The 22868-nt window shown below is 49.5% G+C and overlaps 6 protein-coding genes across 6 annotated transcripts; 3 read left to right on the forward strand and 3 right to left on the reverse strand.

The window, feature by feature from the left end:
* Positions 1 to 911: 911 nt before the first annotated feature.
* Positions 912 to 1513, forward strand: LTR84_002745 (uncharacterized protein; the record flags this gene model as incomplete). Its single annotated transcript, XM_064846346.1, has 2 exons — positions 912 to 994; positions 1051 to 1513. 2 exons carry the CDS (start codon positions 912 to 914, stop codon positions 1511 to 1513), a joined length of 546 nt encoding a protein of 181 aa, XP_064705956.1.
* Positions 1514 to 8235: 6722 nt separating this feature from the next.
* KLP1 (Kinesin heavy chain) lies at positions 8236 to 11202 on the reverse strand (the record flags this gene model as incomplete). Its single annotated transcript, XM_064846347.1, has 3 exons — positions 8236 to 8524; positions 8578 to 11142; positions 11198 to 11202. The coding sequence occupies 3 exons, from the start codon at positions 11200 to 11202 to the stop codon at positions 8236 to 8238; spliced, it is 2859 nt and encodes a 952-aa protein (XP_064705957.1).
* Positions 11203 to 12146: 944 nt separating this feature from the next.
* On the forward strand, positions 12147 to 13370 carry LTR84_002747 (uncharacterized protein; the record flags this gene model as incomplete). The annotated part of the gene is made up of 3 exons (XM_064846348.1): positions 12147 to 12313; positions 12368 to 12377; positions 12498 to 13370. The coding sequence occupies 3 exons, from the start codon at positions 12147 to 12149 to the stop codon at positions 13368 to 13370; spliced, it is 1050 nt and encodes a 349-aa protein (XP_064705958.1).
* Positions 13371 to 13550: 180 nt separating this feature from the next.
* LTR84_002748 (uncharacterized protein) lies at positions 13551 to 15200 on the reverse strand (the record flags this gene model as incomplete). The annotated part of the gene is made up of 1 exon (XM_064846349.1): positions 13551 to 15200. The coding sequence occupies one exon, from the start codon at positions 15198 to 15200 to the stop codon at positions 13551 to 13553; it is 1650 nt and encodes a 549-aa protein (XP_064705959.1).
* Positions 15201 to 15960: 760 nt separating this feature from the next.
* Positions 15961 to 17839, reverse strand: LTR84_002749 (uncharacterized protein; the record flags this gene model as incomplete). The annotated part of the gene is made up of 2 exons (XM_064846350.1): positions 15961 to 17749; positions 17805 to 17839. The coding sequence occupies 2 exons, from the start codon at positions 17837 to 17839 to the stop codon at positions 15961 to 15963; spliced, it is 1824 nt and encodes a 607-aa protein (XP_064705960.1).
* A 3452-nt stretch (positions 17840 to 21291) lies between these two features.
* On the forward strand, positions 21292 to 22815 carry LTR84_002750 (uncharacterized protein; the record flags this gene model as incomplete). The annotated part of the gene is made up of 1 exon (XM_064846351.1): positions 21292 to 22815. The coding sequence occupies one exon, from the start codon at positions 21292 to 21294 to the stop codon at positions 22813 to 22815; it is 1524 nt and encodes a 507-aa protein (XP_064705961.1).
* Between the last annotated feature and the right edge of the window lie 53 nt (positions 22816 to 22868).

The raw sequence follows: 22868 nt of genomic DNA on the forward strand, positions 1-22868 counted from the left end.
ATTATGTCAACAACGTCCCTGTTTCAGGCGGCAATCCTTCCCCTAGCCTCGCCTTGGTCTTGCCTAATGATGCTAGCAATAATTCTCCATATGACTGTTGCGTTTCTCTCATTCTGAATCCTATAGGAGCTATTGCTGGATTCACGTTTACAGACTTCAACAGTGGTCTAAACGGCCAGTGCTATATATTCGAAGACAGGCTCGGACAGTGTGCGCTAGGTCAGGCCAGTGGCTTGATCAGCCCTGTCAGAATCAACCCTAACCTGCAAGTACCGACCGCGGCGAATGCCAATGGTTATTTGCGGTGTCTGGAGTCCACCAGATGGGACTTAGCGAGGACTTTATGCCTGACTTGTACTGTTGCTGTCAATATTTTGACTAGTATGTCAGTGTCAAGATATTACTTGGAAGCATCGATCAGTGACATCAAAGGCCACTCCTTCAGTGGTGTGCCAAGGACAAAGCCACCCAGCTAACTTTAAATCGGCACCCCGAGGACTTTTCTAATGATCCTCCAGTGCCGTGAGTGAACGCAATGTATCTATGCGCATTGTATCTCAATTCATGTAGAGACTTTCAGACATAAAGAGTTTGGTTGAGATCTTGTTCATTCGGTTGGTAGAACAGCAATATACCGCTATACTTCATCGGGTTAGATAAATTCTCGCCTTATCGATAAAGCGGAAAGTCATCTTCCGGGGTCAATGCAATTTCACGTGTGAATGACGTCAGGCATTTACGCGTTGCTTCTTTCAACTTTGGACAACAATAAATCGGTCAAAGCTTCCGACGTCGAAAAATCTTAAACTGAGCTTCATGTTCTTGCATTGATGAAGGCTCACAATAGCCAGAACCCACAACTCAAATCCGAGCCAACATACCCAGAGATTTAATCCTCAAGTTTTAGCAGAATGTCGTCCGAATCATTTGCTGCTCTACGGCGATCGGGAGGTGACGAGCTTGCGAAGCTGGCGGAAGATCATTTCAAGCATGAGTACATCTTCCTCCCTGGGGTAATTTGAGAGGAAGTATTGTCTAATTGTCCGGTAGCTTAAATCAAGAAGACCGCGACCTCGTTAGAAAGGCCGCCTCCAAATTCAGCACCCATGCCCTCATCGGTAGTCTAGTTGGTGTTGCGTTGGGAGGCTTCCTCGCTTTCCGCATTCGAGCAAACCGCACGCGGATGTACCAAGCCTTCCGAGCAACCGAACGACCTACACACGTCCGATTTGCGGACGGAAGAGAAGAGGCGATCCCAGATATAACACCACTAATGAAACCGACGACACTGGGAGATATTGCTGCCTACACATTCTTCGGCCTGGGCGGTCTATTCGTCGGAGGAGAGACTGGTCTGCTGACAGGAAGCTGGTCTGCGAGAAGGACCATCAGCAGCGATCCAGATACCAAGAAGCGCGTTGAGCAAGCGTTTAGATCGTTCAAAGCCGATGTCCTCAGAAAACAAATTGCAGAGCTAGAAGGGGGCAAGTCCGATTCTCTACTCGAGCTTTGAGAAATTCCAAAGTGGACTTGATCATATGAAAAATGCTAATTCATGTATATATGTACACTTCTCAAAGCGATGCCTTTGAGACCTCGAGCAATAGGTCATATCACAACCCATTGAGAAAGCGATATTGCTGAGTGACTAGGCGAGGTGATTGGAACAGTCGGATGCAAAGGCATACGCGATGCCGCTGGACTCCCACAAAATCTGCAAACTTGAGTCATCACAGGTTGAGCCTCGGCAGACCGTGGTTTGATGTCTGTGGTTACGAGATAACACAGAGCCGGGGATCGCTAACACGAGTGAATCTGTAACCGCGGCGACTTTCCCCTTGAGTCGCAGATCTGCGTCTTCTGCCACCGTTGTTGCGGTGAGTGGTTCGTCTCTCGCCTTCATGGCAGTCACGCCTCCTTCTCTCCCCTTCACCATCATTCTCTCTTCTCCTATCACGAGGAGATCCCTCATTCTCACTGCGGCGACCGCGGCGTTCGTTGTCGCTTGTCTCATCACGTCGATCTCGTCTATTTTTCGGAGTTCGAGTGCTTTGTTCTTCCCATGGAATTAGCTCTCGGTGCTTGTTTGTTGCAGTCGGTGCGCATTCAGTACATGGCTCAGTCTGTTCGATTATTATCCCAAGAGGTGATCCACACCGCCCCTGCCTGCCGCACGGATTGATCTCGCCTTTCCTGACCAAGCAACCACATCGGTACACAAACTCCTCGCGTTGACACATTGTTCAGCGACTCAGAATCCGCTCAGTAGCTGGTTGTGTATGCTAGCTCGATTGTTGAACAGTTTAAGGAGAACTTCAGAAGAGCTTCGGGAGTTTGAGTCCACGAGACAAATGTCGATTTGTTGAAGATACCCAAGATAGATTGATATGATTGTGATGGGCTGGTTTTTATATACGATGAGAAATTGGAATATAGTTGCCTCTGACTGACATGGTGCGAAAAGGCTGTCATGTTCGGTTGCAGAATCACAAACATCATGTATCGACAAACGACGTCGAATTTCTGTGGTCACATCCAACCTCCATTCTTCAGATTACTTGCTAGACTCATGCAGGCTATAGTTCATCACCTCTTCGAGCCCCAAAGCCCAGATGCACCAATCGTTTCCCCGAATCTTGATATGCTCAGTCAGATCTACTAGAGCGTCGCACGCAGGTTGGTACGACTCGGTGGCAGAAAATTCTATCAAACAACGTAAGGGCTCACGATCGTCTGAGAAACTCAACTGGGTTTGATCATATAGGATTTTCTGACGCATGTATACATTTATAGTTACTCATAACCAACACGTGGAGGGAGTGAGCTTTAGGAACGTACAGTCATCAATCTGCTCTCGCCAATGGCCGCATTGAGGGTGAGCTACCCATCTCAGAAACTCTCCGTTTCATAGAGTTGACTTCAATATTCATAGACCTAGCTAGAAAGCGGTCTAGCCTCTAGGAAAGCGCCGCCAGAATCTCATAGTTTGGCCAGTCAAGAAGCCGGATTTTCCACCGCACATGGCTATTGACGGCTACTGCGTCTCCCAGTTTTTAGCGCCTGCGATGTCTGCCACTTGACGAAGGATAGTCGCGATAGTCGCGATAGCCAGACCGTCGTGGTGATGAGCCTCTCTTGTTCCTGTCATCACGACCACCCGAGTGACCACCCCGTCGCGCTGGTGAGTCTCGCCTCTCCCTACCACTGTGATCATAGTGAGCATTGCGTCGAGGCGGAGATTCTTGCCTGTGCCTGTGACCGGATCCACGCTGCCATCTGCCTTCTCCACGATCGCGCTGTTGTTCTATACCATGACGGTCATACTCTCGTCTTGTACCATTGAGATTAGAGCAACTATCTCGACCAAGAGTATCGCTATCGCACCACTTGACAGCTCGCTCGTTATTATCGTTGCTCCCGGATCGACGTGTTGATGCAACTTCTCCAGTCTGTTCCCCTTTGACTGTTGGTGCAGTTCGAGCGCAAATGGGACACACTCCGATTTCATCAACGTATTCTCTGCTTGGATGTGCGCATCGCTGACTACTGCACACGATTAAGGTCGATCCTGTTATGTGGGTACAGGGGGTGTGTATGTATTCTTCCAAGACACACATGGTTCTGAGGCTATTTCGCTCGCTCAATTCGATTTTCTGGTGTATTCAAAGGATATAATGAGTTCTGACTAAATTGGAAAGAAGTTCATTTATCGCAGGCATCTCAGTGAGAAGTAACACGAGGCAGCGAGCCAATTTATATACTTCGAAGACCCTTGTTTTCTGTGACTGGTGTTGGAAATTGACAAGGCTATCTTTATGAAGATGCTGACATACGAATGATACTAACTGGATTTCGAGAAGCAAGACTGCCTCATTGTTTGCAACATTTCGATGTAATATTAAGTAGCTGACACCAATTGAAGTACTCTCATCACTTCAGATCACAAAGAAAGACATATTGCCTATTTCATCATGCCGTTTGATCTCTAGTCATGTCAGTGGGGGCGACAAGGGGCACAAAGGCAAAGTTTGCGATAAAGAATGTGCACCAGAGGATATTCGCGCTTTTGAACAATGAAACTTATGGTGTATGAATCTACTGAACACTCTCGTCATTCTCGTTCACGTTTTTGCGGGCTCCCGTTCGCAATTTACCTTGGTATTACTAAAATCGACGTTGAGAGTTACAATTCCAACTGTGCTGGGTCTTGCAAACTACACAGATCTCAGAGGGCCGAAGAAGCGAGTCAAAGAAATGGAGTTTCATGAATTTGAGATGTAGTCGCCTTCCTTGTTCAACGTTTGATTCTAAAGAAAAGACTGTGGTACTAATAGGCAAGTTTGTTTGCAAACCTATCGAGACCTTCGCGAGGCCTAACGCACATGAGTTCTTCAACACAAGATTAGCGCAGTCCCACAATTGCCTAGAAGTGCCGCTCGCTCACAGTTGTCGACGAGACTGATCCATGGCGCAGCGTGAACAAGATTGTATGAGTAGTGAGCCCGTTCGATTCCGCTCGCTGTCCTTCCAGAGAAAATAGTTGCTCCAACATCAGTCGTCACAATGTCTGCACAGCTCACAGGACTGGGGATGTATCAAGGGCTCATTGATGTGCAGGCGATGACATGTATCGTAACAAAAGTGTTGGAGGTAGTCATCAATACATCCACAGCGCCATTTGTCAGTCCGGACCTCACATCTCCGTACTGGTGGTCTGATGTGATTGCAACCGGGGCAAATAATATATCTTTCGCGATGTCTCCTATCTTGCTGCTTAAGAGTGTATCTTCTCATACAGGTTTCGCGGTCACATTCGAAGACTTTTTGTCGGTGCAAGTGGCCGTGCAAGACGCAGATTTGCCTTTCGATCTCACACATGGTCGAGACTAGAGGGAGGAGAGGTTCTTAGTTGCGAGTATGATGGAAAATGGGCGTTGACTCATTGGGTTTCGTACGCTCTTGTTGGACCTGGAATTTTGTTGATTCGAAGGTGGATTATGTAGATTCAATGTTACGATCGTGATAGCAAACAATTGAGCCTGAGGTATTAAACATCAGGATCCAATGGATCAATGTGTCACACCTGAACTTAATCATAGATAGTCACTGGTGGTGACACAGGTCGCGCGATCTCACTCACTGCGATCTTCACCCTCGTTGTATGGCTTCACTTGGTTCTTGATTCTCGCAATTTAATTTCAAGAGGCATGAGAGTTCAGTGATTGAGGCCCAAGCATCACCGCACCTAGCCTATAGGCTATGTTGTGAATGACTGGTGTCTTCCAAAGGGTTTTGTAGTGCCGGAACGTCCAAAGTCCACCATGTGTTTCGACGTGTTTCAGCGAGAGACTGTGCGGCCATCAAGAAATTTATCTTATATAAAGGCTTGCTGGCCTATCGAAGCGGCATCGTGCTTCAACCACGCCTGAAACCAATACAGCTCAAGGAGCTTCGTCCTCGACTCTCATGCTACCGCTTCTGAGATCCAACGCAAGACGTGCATCGACGATACGAATCATGCTCAAATGATGGCGACGAACATTCAACTCTTCTGCATCGGTCACTGTTTGTACAAAAGTGCTCGATCCTGCGATCGATACATCCACATCTGTAATTTCTGTTATGGGTGAGACATTCCAGGAAGAGGTGAGGGGCGAATGTACACATCCCACACCATCCTCTCTCTGTGCTCCCAAAAAACTGTGAATTGACCTCTTCTGCCACACTCAGATCGACCGCAGTCAATTTTGGTGACCTGTCGCTCCTCTCTGTGCCATCCACAAACATCACGAATGATTATGCACATGATGAGCAACCGAGACGGCAATTGCGTATGAGAGCAGCAGAGGTGGGGGTCCCAATTGACCAAGGTGATTTATTGCCATCTTTTGCGTTGAAATTTTCGAAATAGAAACTCTGCTCGAGATCAGATTGGAATTTCGAGGTTGAATTCGATCCTATCCCTATTAAAATGAGTTAGAAGATGATTTAGGAACTTTTACATATTCAACTCAGGAAATGCGATGGTTATGGTTATATTACGTTGACATCACACGACAAACAGACAAAGCAGAGGGCCTAAACTTTGTGATGCAGTCAACACAAACGAGGAAGTTACAGGAAACAAAGCCAACAAAGGAGACAAGTAAGACCGCCAGGATATGTACCCGCATGCTCGTGGGAGTCAAACATCTCTGGCAGGGGTCACGAGTCGCTGAACGTCACCCATAGCCCGAAGATGAACCTGTCTTTACCCTAACACTAAATTCTCATGTTGAACTCTCCCTTAGTTACGAATAATGATGAGCATTAAATTTGGTCACAGACTTGGTAGAGTCAAATTACTTTTCAATCATACCCGAATTTATATGACAGCACTGATTTGGATTAAAGCATACGAGCGCATTGGGGGCGTTTTGGGAATTGACGTCTGTCTCATGATGGAGATAGGAAGGCGCACAGCAAGAGGCCAACATGCCTTCGCAGTATTCTCATTTTGAGCTTATCATGCCTTGCTAGCAGAGATACCAAAGCCTCCATTACTTGCATAAGGGAGTTTTGCACACATAGAATTTCGTATCATCTACAGCTCAACGTGACAGGAGCTTAGCCGGGATGGCCAGTCACATGATCAGGCTGAAAAAGCAGGGGCCGTATCAAACTTCCGAATTCATAACATTGGATCATTGTTTGCCAATTAACTATTAGTATGATCAAACCAAACAAATGACGTGCTTTAGATCACTAAAACCGGTCCACTGTACCCGACTCGGCTAGAAACTCTCCTTTACCTGCTGGGGGGCCAGGCAATGTGCCATCCTCATAACGACCCTTGTATACTCCGCGCAGGAGTCTAAACAACCGACTCCACCGAGTCCAGGGCGACGAGTAAGTCTTGATCATGGTGCCTTTACAGTATCTGCACGGCCGGGTGTCCTCCTTAGTTGGGAACGATTGTTGCACATCACATTTGCCGTCGCAGTAATGGTCGTAGTCTGCATCGCTACACCCACAGCCAAACCATGTTCTCCCCACGGTACACATTCGCCGCGGTGAATTGGTAACAATTGTTTGGTCGTATGACTCTCCGGAGGCTTCCGTTTCTATCAGGCGGTCGGGAAAAACCACCTCTTGCCTGCCGCAGTTTGACCGATCGCATCGCTCGATCTCTTGCTCGAGAGTATGATCGCCGAGTTTGTAGATCTCTCGTGTGATCAGACACATTGTGCAATGGCGAAGCAGTAGGTTCCAGGCGGGAATTCTAGAACTGCTTGGCAAGAGTTGCTCGTCTTTGACACCCCCTTCTGGAGTGAAATCGATGACCCAATTTTGGAGTATCGGCAGGGGGGTGTATGGTGTAATAGCTTTTATATTTTTCGACGGGTGGAGAAGGGAGGTAAAGGGAGAAGGAAGAGTAGAATTATCGTCTGGCCGAGGGATGGGGGAAGAGAAGACCACGAATCAAGCCATCTCAGGCGGTTTATATATCTCAAGAACTCAATCAGCGAAATCACCATGCAAACGCTCTCGACCCCAAGTTTTACTGCCAGTAGATTAACGAACAAGGAGCATTTGCAGGGCATACGACAAACAGTTCTTCCAAATGGACCTGGTTGAGGGTCTATTCGTGAATACTCTAGCCTGTTCGTAGATGAATACTCTAGCCTGTTCGTAAATGAGTTGGTTGACTCTACGTCCTTTGTTCTTCCTGGGGGCAGTTCGTCATCCATAGCAGTTCAATCAGGCTGGCACCGGACCCTATATCATCTGAAGATGCAGGAGTCAACATACTGGCAGTCACTTGCGATCGTCCTGTCACCCTGATCACGTCACATCGTCAGGCTGCGGATTCAGTAGTCGTCTTGGGCATTGACTCATTCCAATACCAAATATCACCGGACGAACAGTCCACAGGCGGAAGAGACCACAATAACATTTCTCAGCACTTCTCTTGCAAAATCTATTGCGCACCACTCCATATGTAATGTCTTCAATAAAAGGGGGTTCTAAGCCGTCAGCTCGCCAAGGGGCTGAAAAAAGAATTGCAATCCCAGCATGTGCTCATAGAAATCACATGTCGCTCATCATGCATAAGATCGGGGATATGTCTAAATCAATTCGGTCACTCGACGCTGAGCCAATCAACCGACAGCTATCGAGTCGTAATCTTCAGAGGAATGGAAATGGTGTTTCAAGTCTTTTCAAACAGAGCTTCGTGTCGCATCGCCTCTAGATTTATCGGTTTGTGTTGAAGAACCAGCTACTCCGTTTGTTGCCACCATCACCCCCTGCAAGACTGGAAATGATGGGGATCGAGGGGGCTCCGTTCATCATGCCTCCACCATTCGCGCCGTCCAGAGTTGTGGCTCCTCCTCCACCGCGGAGAGGTTTTGCAATTCTGGCACCTGCTGTCATGAGGCTGTTGAAACCGCCGGGACCAACAACGCCTCCAGCTGCCATGTTTCGTGATGAAACTTTGGCCGCTTCCAGACGTTCCTTAACGGCAGCGAGTTGTGTCTCGAATCTAATAAAACATAGTTAGTCTGCGAGAAGGCACGAGTATGAATGGAAACATACCTATGGTTTGTCTGCGTCAGCTTCTCTTGGCTTTCGTTCAGCAGGCTTTCTAGACTGAGTATTCGTTCATTTCTGGCAATCAATTTTCGCTCGGCGATGGCCACCTCTTTCTTGAGGCTGGTGTTCTGGTCAACTAATTGGCGTTGCACTACAGTGAGTTGTTCAAGGTTTCGTTCTAAGAATGCCATCTTCTTTTGTTGCTGCCGGTTGTTGCTTGAGCGGAGGACGTTGTTATATTGCTCCCGTGTTTCATCGAGGGAGATCTCCAGCTCAACGACTCGCTCACATCGGTTTTGCAGATCTCTCATCAAATTCTTCTTCATGAGATCAAAGTCGGAGATTTGCTGTTGTAGACTCTTCCCGATAGGTCCATTGGCACTACCATTAGCAACTCCCCGAGTTTGGAGGTCTGTGATAGTCTTTTGGAGTTTGTCGACCTCCTGTGATCTGTGTGTCAATTGCTCTCGAAGGTCATGGAGCAAGTCTGTTTGTGTCTCCCGCTTCTCAGTCTGGACCTGCTCAAGGCGGGCCTTGATGTCCTCCACATCTTCAGGACCCAAATTGCGGGTCAGGAGATCTTCATATTCTTGCTGTATGGTGGCCAACTTTTCTTCGAGAACCAGTGCGCGTTCTTCGCTGTCGTTCTCGGCCTTCGTGTTCAATGACTTTTCAGCCTGACGTACCAGAGTCTGGGATTCCAATAATTTGGCCCTCAAGTCTTCAAGGACATGTGTGGGGACAGTTTCACCATTCAGGCTTGCTGCGTGCACAGTATCCACCTGCTCGAGCATGTCTCGCATACGATCTTCATTTTCAGAGAAAGCAGTATCCCCTAGATCAAAACCGGCCAACATTTTCGCCATCTTTTCCTGCTTTTTGCGGTCTTTCTCGTCGAGAGCTGCCGTTGTCTCCTTGGCGCTCATTTTCAGATTGAGAAGCTGTTGCTTGACGGAGACGAGTTCGCTCTCGAGCTCAGAATTGGCTTCTTTTAGGCTGTCCATGGTGATTGTGTCTTCTTTGCTCTGGTATGAGAGTTTCTGAAGCTCCATTTGAGTCTTGTTGAACTTATCGGCCAATGCTTCACTTTCTTTCGTGGTCCGAAGTGTACCCTCTTTGTACGTCTTGAGCTCTTCTCGCATTTCCTGAAGATTCCTTTCCGCATTCGCCGCTTGTGTCTCCTTTTCAGTAAGTTGATCTTGGAGTTCATTCTCACGACGCAGAAATTCTTCTCTTTCATCCTTTTCGAGGATTATGCTTGGCGTACTTGAACGTTCCCCGATACGTGAATCTGGCCGACTAGGTGTATCCGATCTCAGCAAATCTGAAGGGGCTCTGGAGGGTGTGTCGGGCCTGGCCCTTTGCTCTTGTTTCGAAGCGGAGGCAGTCAACGATTGCACCCACTTCTCTTTAGGCACTGATTCACCCTGTCTCCATAGTTGCAGTTCTGCATCTAGTGATGAGATATATTTCTCGAAGGACATGGCTTGATTTTGGGCAATCTTGAGTTGTCTCTTAAGTTCGGCAGGGCTCAATTCAGCATTGACCTTTGCCTTGTTCTTGATGGTCTTTGCTCTCATACCAAAACGCAAAGTACCGATGGTTTCTGCATCATTGTAGCTGCTAGGAGAACAATTGATAATCAAGGTGGTCCGTGAATTACCACCCAAACTCTCTTGTAGGATTCTGGTCAATTTGGAATCTCGGTATGGCACGTGTGTCGACTTTCCATCTGTAAGGGCATTGATAACCATTCCAAGGGCGCTCAAACTCTTGTTGATTTTCTTTGCCTCCTCTAGTGTTTGCCCACTGGCACCGGTTTTGCCAACCTTCTCGGAACCGGCCAGATCCACAAGGTACAGCATCCCACTCTTCTGAGAACCAGTCGTAATATCCTTCTGATTTATTGTGGTAAGGAAAATCGAATGTGATCGTGAAGACTCTTGATTCATGTTGGTAGACGCAGTGACTCGGGATCGTTGACCCAAGTGCATAGCGGTATAGACCTCTTCCACTGAATTGACGTAAATTTCCCGCAATCCTTTCACGTAAGGGCCTTTCGGTCCTTCGTTAATAGGCAGATTATCCATTGCAGGGTTTAACAGGTCACGTATCCGTTCCATGTAGATTTCAAGGTATGATATGCCCACCGTATATTCAACAGTCGCAGATCCGTGAACGAGGATGGAGTCGAATATCAATTCCGTGATTCTAGGTATTATACCTTTCTTCTCTTGATCATCCATATCACCCATCATTGTGTATGATTTTCCTGCGCCAGTCTGGCCATAAGCGAAGACCGTTCCATTGTAACCATTCATAACATCAGTGACAGTAGATCTTATTGAGAAATCAAAGATATCAGCTTGTTGAGAAGAGGTCCCAAAGACTCGATCGAAGGTAAAGGGGGCATTGGATTCGGAGGATTGCAGCTGGCACGTATCATCGCCCGAGAATTGGACAATTGGTTGGCCGCCATTTGCGATTTCGACTTTGTTCTGAGGTCGGAATCGGGCAACAACTTTGATATTGTTGCCCCCGCCTGCGCTACTTGCTGCCGTAGTAGTGCTAGGATCCATTGTCAGTAGTGTGCACACTTAAAGAAATGGAGACGGCAACGAACGCCATTGTAATGCCCTAGTAACACAATATCAATCCGGCCAAGAGGACAGCATCAGTTTCGGAAAGGCAGGCCCGGCTGCGAACAAGAGTCAACAAAGGGTCCTGGAAGTTATTGTTGTGGCTTGATCTGGCGCCTAGAAGGTTTGTCAAGGGATATCTCCTTTGGGAGTGCAGGTGACAGGTGGCTGTGCGGCGTGAACTGGAGGATATTGGTTGATAGAGTTGGCACCCAAGTCGCAACCACAACTCGATGTGTTGAATGTAGGATGGAAAGGGATTCGAAATCGTTGATCCAACAAGCCGACGGGTATGTGCATGAACGGAGCGCGACACGGCAGCGGGAGTTACGAGTAACAGGGCACTCGTCCCTGGATTGCCTGCGGAACGTGACGCGCCAGATTGTCACTGACTGATTGGTGTTTTTGACCCACTGATATGTGAACCTTGCTTTCATAATTTTGGAGATCTTAGACAGTCACGTGAAATCAGGTGACGACAGCGCTATCACGTGATAGGACCATTGATTACGTCATTCTCCTGTTATTGCGGGCGGCCTCCCTCTTCACGAGCCACGACCACCATCAACAGAACTCATTGTTGTTGTCCCTTGAAGCCTCGGCTCCAGTATTCAAGGCCCCCCTGGATTTCACTTTGTGCCGGCCAATATCATCAATTCAGTCCGAGGGAGCCTTAAGATAGAGCTCAGATATTTCGACTCCTCTTTGGACTCGACAAATCATGCGATAGAAAGCTTCATTGCTCGGTAAGCACGTAATTCGGCAAGCGTACGGAATAGCACATAACCGTACATACCCGCCATATATATATATTGCATTCCTTCTTAGCGAAGACTCAGGTATAGTCTATGACTCATGTGTCAATTCATCTTCCCAGCTATCTTTGAATAACTTTACCAAGTTCAGGTTCACTGCTCCAGAAACATATTCACAATGCCATCCGCGGCCGAGAAGACACGGGCGCTCTACGAGAGCCACGGATTGACTCATAATGTTACCAAGACTACTTCTGGGTCCGAGGTCCATAGTTATATATCGGATTTGGGTCCTGATGCTCCAATCTTGACACTGATACATGGCTATCCGCAATCTGCATATGAGTAAGTCCCGGATGCCAGTCCATTAGATCACTTCGTATGCTGATAGTCAACCAGATATCGATATGTAAGATCTCCGTGTCATATTACATTGCATCAGCTATGAAATTTGGGGGGTCTGCTTCTTTCAACCATTGAGCGATTTGCGCCTGCACTGAATCCACCTTTACTAACAAATTCCGCTCAGCTTGTTCCAGCACTCAAAGACAAAGTAAGTCTTTTTGTTCCTGAACTACCTGGATACGGGATTTCCACGCCCATTAAATCATCCGACCCAATTCCAGCGAATTCCAAACGTTCCGTAGGGAATGCGCTGCTTGAGTCTCTGGGCGCAGTCTTCAACACGAAATCGTCTTCATCTCCGAGGAAGGTCATCATCGGAGGACACGACCGCGGCGCACGAATCTCCCACCGTCTAGCCGTGGACTTCTCACACCCACCAGCCGCCACGGCCCTAGGTGCCACGCCAGAGACGAATGATATCTATAAAAAGCTCAACATCACAGTCCTCGGCACCGTTCTGATGGACATCGTGCCCACGTCGGTGCAATGGGCGAAATTCGCCGATCCAGTCATCGCCTCGGGTTATTTCCACTGGCCACTGCTGGCCAACGCAGAGCTCGCCGCCACTCTCCTCGACTCATTCGGAGGCGCGGCATGGGCACGTGGAGGGCACACGCGCATTTCTGGCCCGAATCCAAAATCGATCGAACGGATTTCTGCAGACGGCGGACTCGATATCTACAGCGAGAATTTCGCTACTAAGGAAGTGCTATACTATACTGCACTGGACTATGCGGCGGGTTCAACACCTGAGGTCACAGAGCAGGATGAAGACCAGAAGGCCGGCAGGAAAGTCGGCGTGCCCATCCTCGTCATGTTCAGTAAAGCCAAGCTGGGGGCCAGGACGGACGTCGCGGCCGAATGGAAGCAATGGGTTCAGACGGGTGTCGACTATGAGGGTGTTGGCATTGGAGATGGGTATGGTCATTATCTGCCCGAGGAGGCTTATGAGACGGTGCTCGAGAACATCTACAAGTTCATCGAGAAAGTCACTTAGAGAGTGTAGGCCTAGGAGGTTGCAGACACATCGACCCGGCGACTACATACCGTTGGGGTAGGAAATAGATCACTCGAAATACATGACTCGGTCGAATATCTAGCCACTGTTCGAGGGCATAAATAAAACAGACCTACAAAATACCCCCTCAACTCCATTCCGACCCGTGGCGTACCGTAATCAAGGCAAAGCGTCCAAAACCTTGCCGATAGCCAAGGCCCTCTCCTCTGCCAGACGGCCCGTGACCACCTGAACATTGACCGGCAGGCCCTGCACGACGCCTTTATCCCACAACTCCTGATACAGGGCGTGATTGAACTCATCGCTGAAGCCGCGGGTCTGACTCTTCCCATACTCCTTCCACGCCTCATCCCTGCCGGGATCGTCAACCATACTATCGACGAGGCCCACGGGCATCGTCAAGACCGCGTAGTCCAACAGGTTCCACAGCGCCGTGTACCCGACATACTGCTGGGACTGGACCCACTGCTTGGGCCGCATGCCGACCCAGGGCGTGACGGGCATGACGAGGGCGTCGATGCCGCTGTCCTTCCACTTTTTGAGGTACTGCGCCTGGTACTCCCAGATCTCGTCGCTCAGCGCCATCTTCTGGTCCGCGGACAGGGCCGTCTCGGGAGTGCCGACCAACATCCCCGGGATGAGGGGCTCGTCGACGAGTTTGCACAGGTCGGCGCACCGTTGCCCCCCGTCCGCGAGCACCGCTTTCACCCACAGCTCGTAGTAGGCGGCGCGGTGCGAGGACGCGAACTCCCATTCGACCACTTCGTGGCCGCACTGTCGCAGCTTGCGCACCACGTCGCGCACGGCCCGTTGGATCGGTGGGTGTGGTGCGACGACGCCATCGTCGACGATGTATGCGATCTTCAGGCGGTCTTTGGGCTGCAGGGCGAGCTCGTACCGCCACGGAATCGGCTGGATTGTAGGGTCGATCTTCCACGGCTCGATCGTCGAATATGCTTCCATGAATAGCTCGATCGAGGAGAGTGAGTTGCTCATCGGCCCGGCGACAGGGCGAACAATGTATTTCTGGTCGCGGGCGGATTCGCGGTTCGGGACCCGTCCGATGGACGGGGAGAGACCATATAGACCTTGCAGTGCCGCGGGGATTCGAATGCTGCCGCCGATATCTGTGCCGATGCCGAGTAGTGAGCCTCGTGCACCAATCAAGGCGCCTTCACCACCAGACGAACCGCCGGATATCAGGGCCCGACTCAGGGAGTTGAGACTCTGACCCCAGACGTGATTGTAGGAATCACTCATCATCATTGATTGAGGAACGTTCGTTTTGACGTAGACGATCGCACCGAGCGCCCGGTATTGCTGGACGGGCAACCCATCCTCTGCCTCTGGTTTACCTAGCAAGCCCACCCAGCCCACCGTCGTGTCGACACCGCGAACCTGATGGTTGTCCTTCAGACTGATGGGAATGCCATGCAAAGGACCCGTCAGCTCGCCCGTGTCTGCATACCAGCGATCCAACTCGCGAGCCTGAGCGATGGCTTCGTCAAACATCAGCTCCGTGCAACAGCCAATTAATTGCGTTGCGATGGCGGCACGCTTGCAGAACGCCGTCACCACCTCCTCGACCGTCCAGTCTCCTTCCTCATACTTACGCAGGATCTTGCCTGCTCCGATGGTGCCTGTGATATCGAGCTCTCGGGCAGTCAGTAACCCGGAGCGCTCGATGACATAGCGAGTATCCCGGAACTCTGTGGGTATGGATTTCAGCCGCCAGCTCGGTGGAATGGTTTCATACTGTTGCTGGCGGCGAAGGTGCGCGCTTTCCTTCCAGCTCGGCATCGAGCCCATTGATCGTCTCGCAGCTTGATTTGTACCAATGCCGATGTCTTGATTACACGAACCTCGCCCGTTTGTGGTTGTGCAGATATCCTTTGACCCCAAACCAGATGAACCCGCACAGATGGAAATAGATAAGGAAGTGAAAAAGGCCTTCGTGTTTCATGGGTCAAATCAAATGGCACAAAATAGCCTCGGGACCATGATGCGATGAACTTGTCTACTTTTGTGCTTCTATCGTGGGTACAGAGTCACTATGCCAACACCCAAAGCCGATGGATTCATTGCACGGACGTAAGAAAAACTTGAATAGTGTAACCTTGTTGAACCGATCTCCATTGACGCTGCGGGGCGATCTCCGATCAAATACCAAGATAATGCCAACAGGTGGGTGCACTGTTGTCCTTATCTTCTTAATACTATCACGCCACCGTCACGGTCCTTTCCTATCACCATGTGTATGCATTGGACTGCTTATAGTGACTGCACTGACGTCCCATCCCGTCATTTGCTCCTCGGAGTGATCGAAGACTTGTCTGATTCGCCATAACTCAACCCGTTAAATTAGGCTGGATATAGTCGACTTCACTTTTATTATCTCTCGTGAGGAATAATCACAAGGGGTGAGGTATCATTGCATCGACTACTACACATCAGTCAAAATCGCCACGATGGCGATAAATGACCACGGATTTCATTAACGAGAGGCATATATGTGCACCACACACATCAAATATGGCCTTCCACTCCGTAGTTCGACTAGGCCAACATCTCAAGGAGATCTCTCCACTGCTGTCCAACGCCTCTTCCCTGGACTCCTTTTTCTGTTTATCGACTCGCCTCCCCAGAGACCACGTTGACTAGCGCTTCGTACCGGCAAATGTTGAGTTTGAACCTTGAGATTATTGGAATCTGGAACTGGTTGAGATTCAGGACCACTTTCATTCGTGTCAACACTGTCCGTCCTAGGTGTTCTGCCCGCATCACTCGAGTCTACCGTCTCATCTCTCGAATATCGGCTACCTCTTCGCCATAAACCGGCGGGATGCTCGCCCGCAGTAAGTTCATCAGCAGCATGAGACTTTTGGCTCGAGTTTCTGGCCTGTATGGTCGACATTCCACGGATAGCCATGGGATCTCCCAGACTAAAGCCTTCAGGGGCGTCGGAGCCGACTACACGACGACTTGCAAATGCAGGCGAGAAGCCGAGTCGTGGTGAGTTAAGTCCCAGAGGATTGGAAGCGGCTCGCAAATGTTCTGTTGATGCGATGATCTTGACGTCGTAGTCTGTCGAAATGCCAGAGTCCAGCGAACCTCGTCTGCGAGTTGGGGATGATGGCGCCATCGTTGTGTTTTCATCCCGGGGCCTTCGGATTGCCAAGGTCAGTGAAGCGGTTCCTACCTCATGTAAAGCCGGTGCTCCTGTCAGCAGCCGAATGAGAGCATTACAGCCAGCTTGGTGTGTAACTATGACAACGACGGTGTCCTCGTTCGTTTGTTCCTCGTCTGTGAGGTTGGTCTCATAAAAGCCGATCATCTTCTGCAAACCATTCCGAAAGCGACGATGCATACTGCCCCACTCTTCATTGTAGTGACCGCCGTCGCCCCATTGGAGGTCTTCACTCTGGCTGTTCCAGTCCTGGTCAAGTTCGACACAAGCATCTCTGGCGTGAGTGACAAACCCTACAGGAATTTTCTCCGAGGGAGCGATTGCGTAGGTAGGTAAAGGAGGGCTATATCCGACAGGCTGCCGGAGAGCACGATTTAGGAGGCGGGCGCCATTGGCCAACTCAGTTCCAAAGGATATGTTCCTTGCTCTTTTAGGAAAAGAATGACCCGCAGCTGCCATTGCTTTTAGACCAGTCTTCTCTTGAGGTGGAGGTGAGGCACCATCATTCTCTTTCTCATCCCATTCAAGCAAAGGTAAGTCGGACAAAGACTGAGATAAATCAGCACCTTTGATCTCCTCTTGCGGTGTTTGAAGCAGTAACTTCGCCTCAGAGACGAGCACGGCGGAAGGAGGTGGTGGATCGCCATGTTCAAAATAGCTCGGGGAAAGCCATTCGCCCAGGAAAGGATCAATACGTAGAGAGCAGGTGTTGTAGCCTAAACGATTTGTCTGTGTCTGTTCTTTGCTTGTAGTCTTGCGCAGAGAATCATCTTCCAATGAATCGCTCGGCTCTGACGATGGGTCCGGTTGCTCAGTTGGAGACAGAGGTGCGCGTGAGGATTGTTGTCGGGGTCTTGGACGGGGCCGAGAATGGTTCTGAGGATGCTGTAAACCTGCCGAGATTGCAATGGAGGTCTGGAGACAACGAGTGAATGGAGATGTGTGGATGATTATTTTTCTTTTCTTGGGAGGTGGCACATCAGTTGTTACAGGCTCGTCCTTGTTTTCAGTGGAAAGACCGTATTTTCTATCCAGATTGTATAACTCATTGTTTATACGCACACCCAGGGTTTGGCATTGCATCCAGCCGCCATATGATAATGGAGGATCGTAAGGCTTTTCGGCTGTTGTGATCCAATTTCTATCGACTTGATCGAGTCGAGCGCCGTGTCTGTAAAGCGGGAAACAGTTAGTGACACTCGCGAGAGAAAGAGGTATTTCCGTACCGGGCTATGATGATGACGGCAGGTTGTTTAGGCATGATGTGTGCCAATCGATCCTGCAACCTCGGCAATTAAATGATCGTTGGAGGAAAATGTAGTATGTAGGGACAAAGGTTGAGGAACGGACGCGAATTACGCGAGACCAGGATGAGAACTGGAAGAAACCAACACGGCATCAAAAACTGCAACGAGCAGAAGAGGTACAATGTTACCTTGCGAGTAACATGCTGTCGATACAACTCAGACAAGCGGTCAAAGGGCCAATCGTGCTGTCTGAGAACGCGTTTCGTTTCGCTTTCCAAAACTTGGATATCGCTTGGCTTGCAATCAGCAGAAGAAAATCTAGTGAATCTTAAGGAGAGACAAGAAGCCCGCTTGTGAGTATTGGTAGACAGCAAACTTGGTCGTGTTGTGTCGCTGGCCGAAGAACTCGAATGACGATCTCGAAAATATCACAATCCGGCTGTCTTGCTGACGGCTGCATTTCCATATTGAGGGAACGGCCGTGGAGGGGCAGATGGAGGCTTGGCACTGCACTTGGTGCCAATGGGCTAGCTGGGTGGTTTAGGGACCTCCCTAGGTGGTTTAGGTGCCTGAGGTGCCTGCGGTGCCTGAGGTGCCCGGATTTCATACCTGTAACTGGTCTCTATTCGCATCAAGAGTTTTGGACCTCGGTATAACATTCTTGCGTCCGTTCATTTTCTCACGTGCCAGTCTGGGGGCGGTCGGTGTGCGACACCAGATGGGGAGTAAGCTTGGTACAAAGCTCGAGGTCAGCTGTTGTTTCACACCCGTCAACAATGACGAAATGAAAACAAGACAGCCCTCAATCTCGTTTCAAGATTTGAACTTACATACGAGTAGCTACTTCGTAATCGTGGACTGTGTCCACCCTTGTCTGCTGAGGGAACGGCCCTAAGCCTCATGAGCCTCTACTGCTATCTCTCATCAGCACGAGGAGTCCGTACGGATACATAAATTTTACCCGTCCAGAACTCATCTCGCTTACATGAGAACCAGACCACAGTTTTCGAAAGTGACCTGCTTAAAACGGTTTGATGGCTAAAGCAGGCATGATCTAGGATATTTGTGGCTCTAGGGATTTTCCTGTTCCCTGCGCCCACTGCTGTGAAGGGGAAATGAAGGCATACTGACCCGACCGGATTTCCTGAACAGTCGAGATTTGCAGACGACCGTTGATAAACTTTAAAAATGTGGAAGTGCAATGGCCATTCTTCTCTTTCTTGGAAAAAGAGGAGACCATGGGGAGAGGGATGGTGTGGTATTTAGAATGGGTGCAATCATAGCAAGCATCATCCTGGTCTTTAGGGCTGTTTCAGGCTATAGTCCCCGGCAAGATTCAGCTAACATCTGCACCGATCACCACGCCATTTGCACCGTGCAATCCTTTAGGCGAAAGGCGTCTCCCGCGCTCGTTTCCAAAGGCGCAACATCCGGTCACTTTTAGTTATAAGCACCCCTGGAGGCTGACCGGACTATCAGGTCACAGGTGTGCCTGGAAGGATGCCTGGCCCAGTTGGACTCCAAGCTGAAAAGATGCTGCCTTTGTTCGCCTCTGTCTCAACCATCAGACTCAAACTCTTTATGACAATTTCTTTCTTTGCCCACTGGCAGAAGCCAGCGAACTGTTGGAAACCCCATCGTAGTTGTGTCACACCAGAATATCTTGATTGCTCGTAACTCGAACTCTGTCCAAGTTTCGAACAATATGGTCTTACTCCTACTTCGTAATACTCTCTACACTATGAGCCGTCTTCCCAGTTCTTCGGACGGGTGCTCGTAGAAGTATGTCACTCTCCTCACCACTCACCACCTTTACCAAGCGCATGAACCAACCTGTCGTTTCAGATCCCTGGCAGCTGCATTCATCTCCGCAACGGTCCATGCGCTTGTGGCCTCTACGGGCCTTTGGCGATCCACCATCGGCAACAAACCTACGCTAAGGTCCCATGTGTGGCTGGCCTAGAAACGAGCTCTACGCCTATCGATCTTTGTTCCTGCATTGCCCCCCTGCACGGATGCCCTGTTTTCTTCCCCCAAGGCTCGATAGTTTTCTGCTTGATGGTTTCAGTCTCAGACCTCGAGCATATTTCCGTCCAAACTTCCCTACCGAGTGGTGAACTTGATACATCTTATCTCGATCTATCAATGATATCTGCTCGGTACGGAGGACGGAGACTCGATATCTGAAGCATCATCGTCAATCGTACTGCGTACGTGTGCCTATTTTTCGCCGAAACAATGATGCCGTCGCGTCAATCCGGCTCACGGACTACTGGCAATCGTCATCTTCATTGTCTCATCCTCCCGGCAGATGAACATGACTGCGCCTGCCTCCATGACACGTTCGGGACCCCGTTCTTCGCTGTACGGGTATATCTCAAATCGTCTGTATGTAGAACCTCGGTGCTCGATGCATATGGCCATGAACAGTACTCCAAACCATGTACTTTCTTCCATGTCTTGCTCCACATCTTCTGACCACCTGCTGTCTGTCCAAATTTACTCAGTATCGGCTGAACACCCCACGGGCAAGGTCCAACTAGGGATTTTCATCTTCCCCCGTCATATGGTACTGTTGTACGCCTGGTTAGTTCCAGACCATCCATCCACACCGACCATTCAAGGTTCTCCGTATCGATCCTTCAAATCATGCCCATCTGGTTTCTCATTGGCTCTACCTGACCCGAGATGGATCACCCACCTTTTACTTCGCTGGCTCTCATGGTCAAAAGGGCCAAAAGCTAGCCTGACTAACTCGTACCTGCCGTTCATCTGTTCTCCACCTGAATTCCCCTCCCATCTTCAAGCATTTTCCCTGTCCTGGGATGCTACCATTGGAGCTACCAGAGCCTTCATGAGCCTTGAACCCTATCAATACTTGCCGCATCCCGCATCATATTATTGTCGTGACTTTTTGTTCCGTGGGTTGTTGATATTTCCGTCCATTCACATTTGATTCTCATTCGCCCAATTGCTGTCGAGAGCTGTCGTCTGCCTCTTCTTCTCTTATGTTTCATCCTTCTTGAAGGTGCCGTTTCTTTACAAATTCATTTCCAACTATTTTCTCTACCATTCAAGGTCTTGACGGCCATTTCCCGATCAGCGTCCGGGAACCCAAGAGTATCGGTTCTCTGGTTGTCTTCGAATATCATACCGGCTCCCGCGTCTCAGCCACCCAAGCTTTCCATTTCAGACACAACCGTCAAGCTGCTGTCATTGCCTGTCAACCACCCATAGCCAGTTTTCAACCACACCGGCAGATTTCCAGCACAAACACTCAGGAGTGTCTGTTGCTGACGTGTGTCGTCGACGTGCAAGTCACTTTTCTAGTCTGGAGTATATCTCTTCAGCACTGACCCCCGAGACGTCCACCCACCATCAACCAACTTCAATAATCGCTGGCAGTTTTGGTCCTTCTCGAAGGTGACTCGATGCTGCTCGAATTGTCCTGCAAGTATTTGTCTTAATGACGACCCTTCTTGACAATACTGGCTTGCCGCGTTGGGTTTATATACTTCTCATCGTTGTCGGATCGGTCCTCATATTGGTTACTATTGCAATCCTCCTGCGATGCTGGTTCGTACGTCAAAGGGCCAAGACGCCCGAATACAATGGTCTCACCGGTGCCACCCGTCGGATGACAGTAAGGCGCGGTAGGATGGTCCCTACATCTCAACACCTTTCCTTGACCGGATCGAGGTTTGGTATGCGACAATTTGGACTACTCGCCGACAATGAGTCTACTATGACCGGCCGACGAAGTCCATTCGAATGGTGGAATGGCATGATTGATAGATCTCAGTCTCGCCAAGATAGCATATCCCAGATGGAGGCAGGTTCAATCTTTACTCGACCTTCCTCCAGAGCCACCACCATCGCCACACGAAAGGATTATTTTGCACCAACCCCTACCACAAGAACACCGGAAAAGACCAAGGAGCCTTCTATGAGGACAACTGAGCTCACCATTCCTTCCCCATCTCCTTCACCCACACCTTCGTCTCACCGACCATCCATAAATTTCTCGAGGTCATTTGCACAAAAAGTACCGTCTTCACCTCTTACCCAGCGTTCTCAACATACCCTGTCACGCATCGAAGAAAGCTCTCCGCCTACAACGGCTTTGAGTAACAGCCCTAAGCCTCCTAATCGATCTTCCTACTTTGCTGCTATTCACCCTGTTGACAGCACCCCCCTCTCACGTCCCGTTCCTGAGAGCCGCCCAGCTACGACTTCTAATCGAGAACCTTCAACCTCGATAATATCTAGGGACCAGCCACTGTCATCGCAATCACCCCTGCCGTATGACCAGGGGCGAAACAATCCGACTTCCTTTTTGTTAGAACCCATATATCAAGACTCTCGTCGCCTGAGTGGCCCCGCTTTGACAAGTTCACACTATGTCGAAGATATCAAGGGCCAGCTACCGTTACCTCCACGACCAAAAACTTCTGGTGATAGCGCATCAAGGACGCCTAGGGGTCTATCGCAAAACAAAAATCAAAACTTAGTACCACCAAAGTTACCTAAGACGTTGGCCTTTCCCAAGCCAGTCAAGCAAACCACGTCGCGGCGGCAAGAAGTACCACAGAACAGCTCAATGTATCCACAGATGGACCAATCGACATCGAATCTATCGAAGCGAGCATCTACGGCTTCCCAAAAGGATAGTGCAAAACCTACATCCAAGTCTACTTCTCGAAAATCGTCCATGAGCATCGGCCCCAGTGGAGTGGTTTATGAGTCACAGCTGCCGGACTACTGGTCATCAAGAACAGATCTGCAAGATCTGACAAGTACACTTGATGTAATAGGATCGGAATCTCGAGCTTCTTTCAATAGCACCAGACGGAGCTTGAAGAACGTGGGAGCTGAAGGTGAGAGGGATAATATAATAGGGGTGGTGACAGTCCCCGGAAAAAATAACAGAGTCTTACGGAAGAAATCCCTAAGAAACTTGCAACCCCAGAAAGGCAGTCCAACAAAGTGAGATTGATTTACTTCCCGCAGTCTGATCTCAGAGTGCTGGTTCTGGTAAGCAGC

Source organism: Exophiala bonariae, assembly GCF_035927105.1.
Source record: "Exophiala bonariae strain CCFEE 5792 chromosome Unknown scaffold_14, whole genome shotgun sequence".
In the NCBI taxonomy this organism is placed as follows: domain Eukaryota; kingdom Fungi; phylum Ascomycota; class Eurotiomycetes; order Chaetothyriales; family Herpotrichiellaceae; genus Exophiala; species Exophiala bonariae.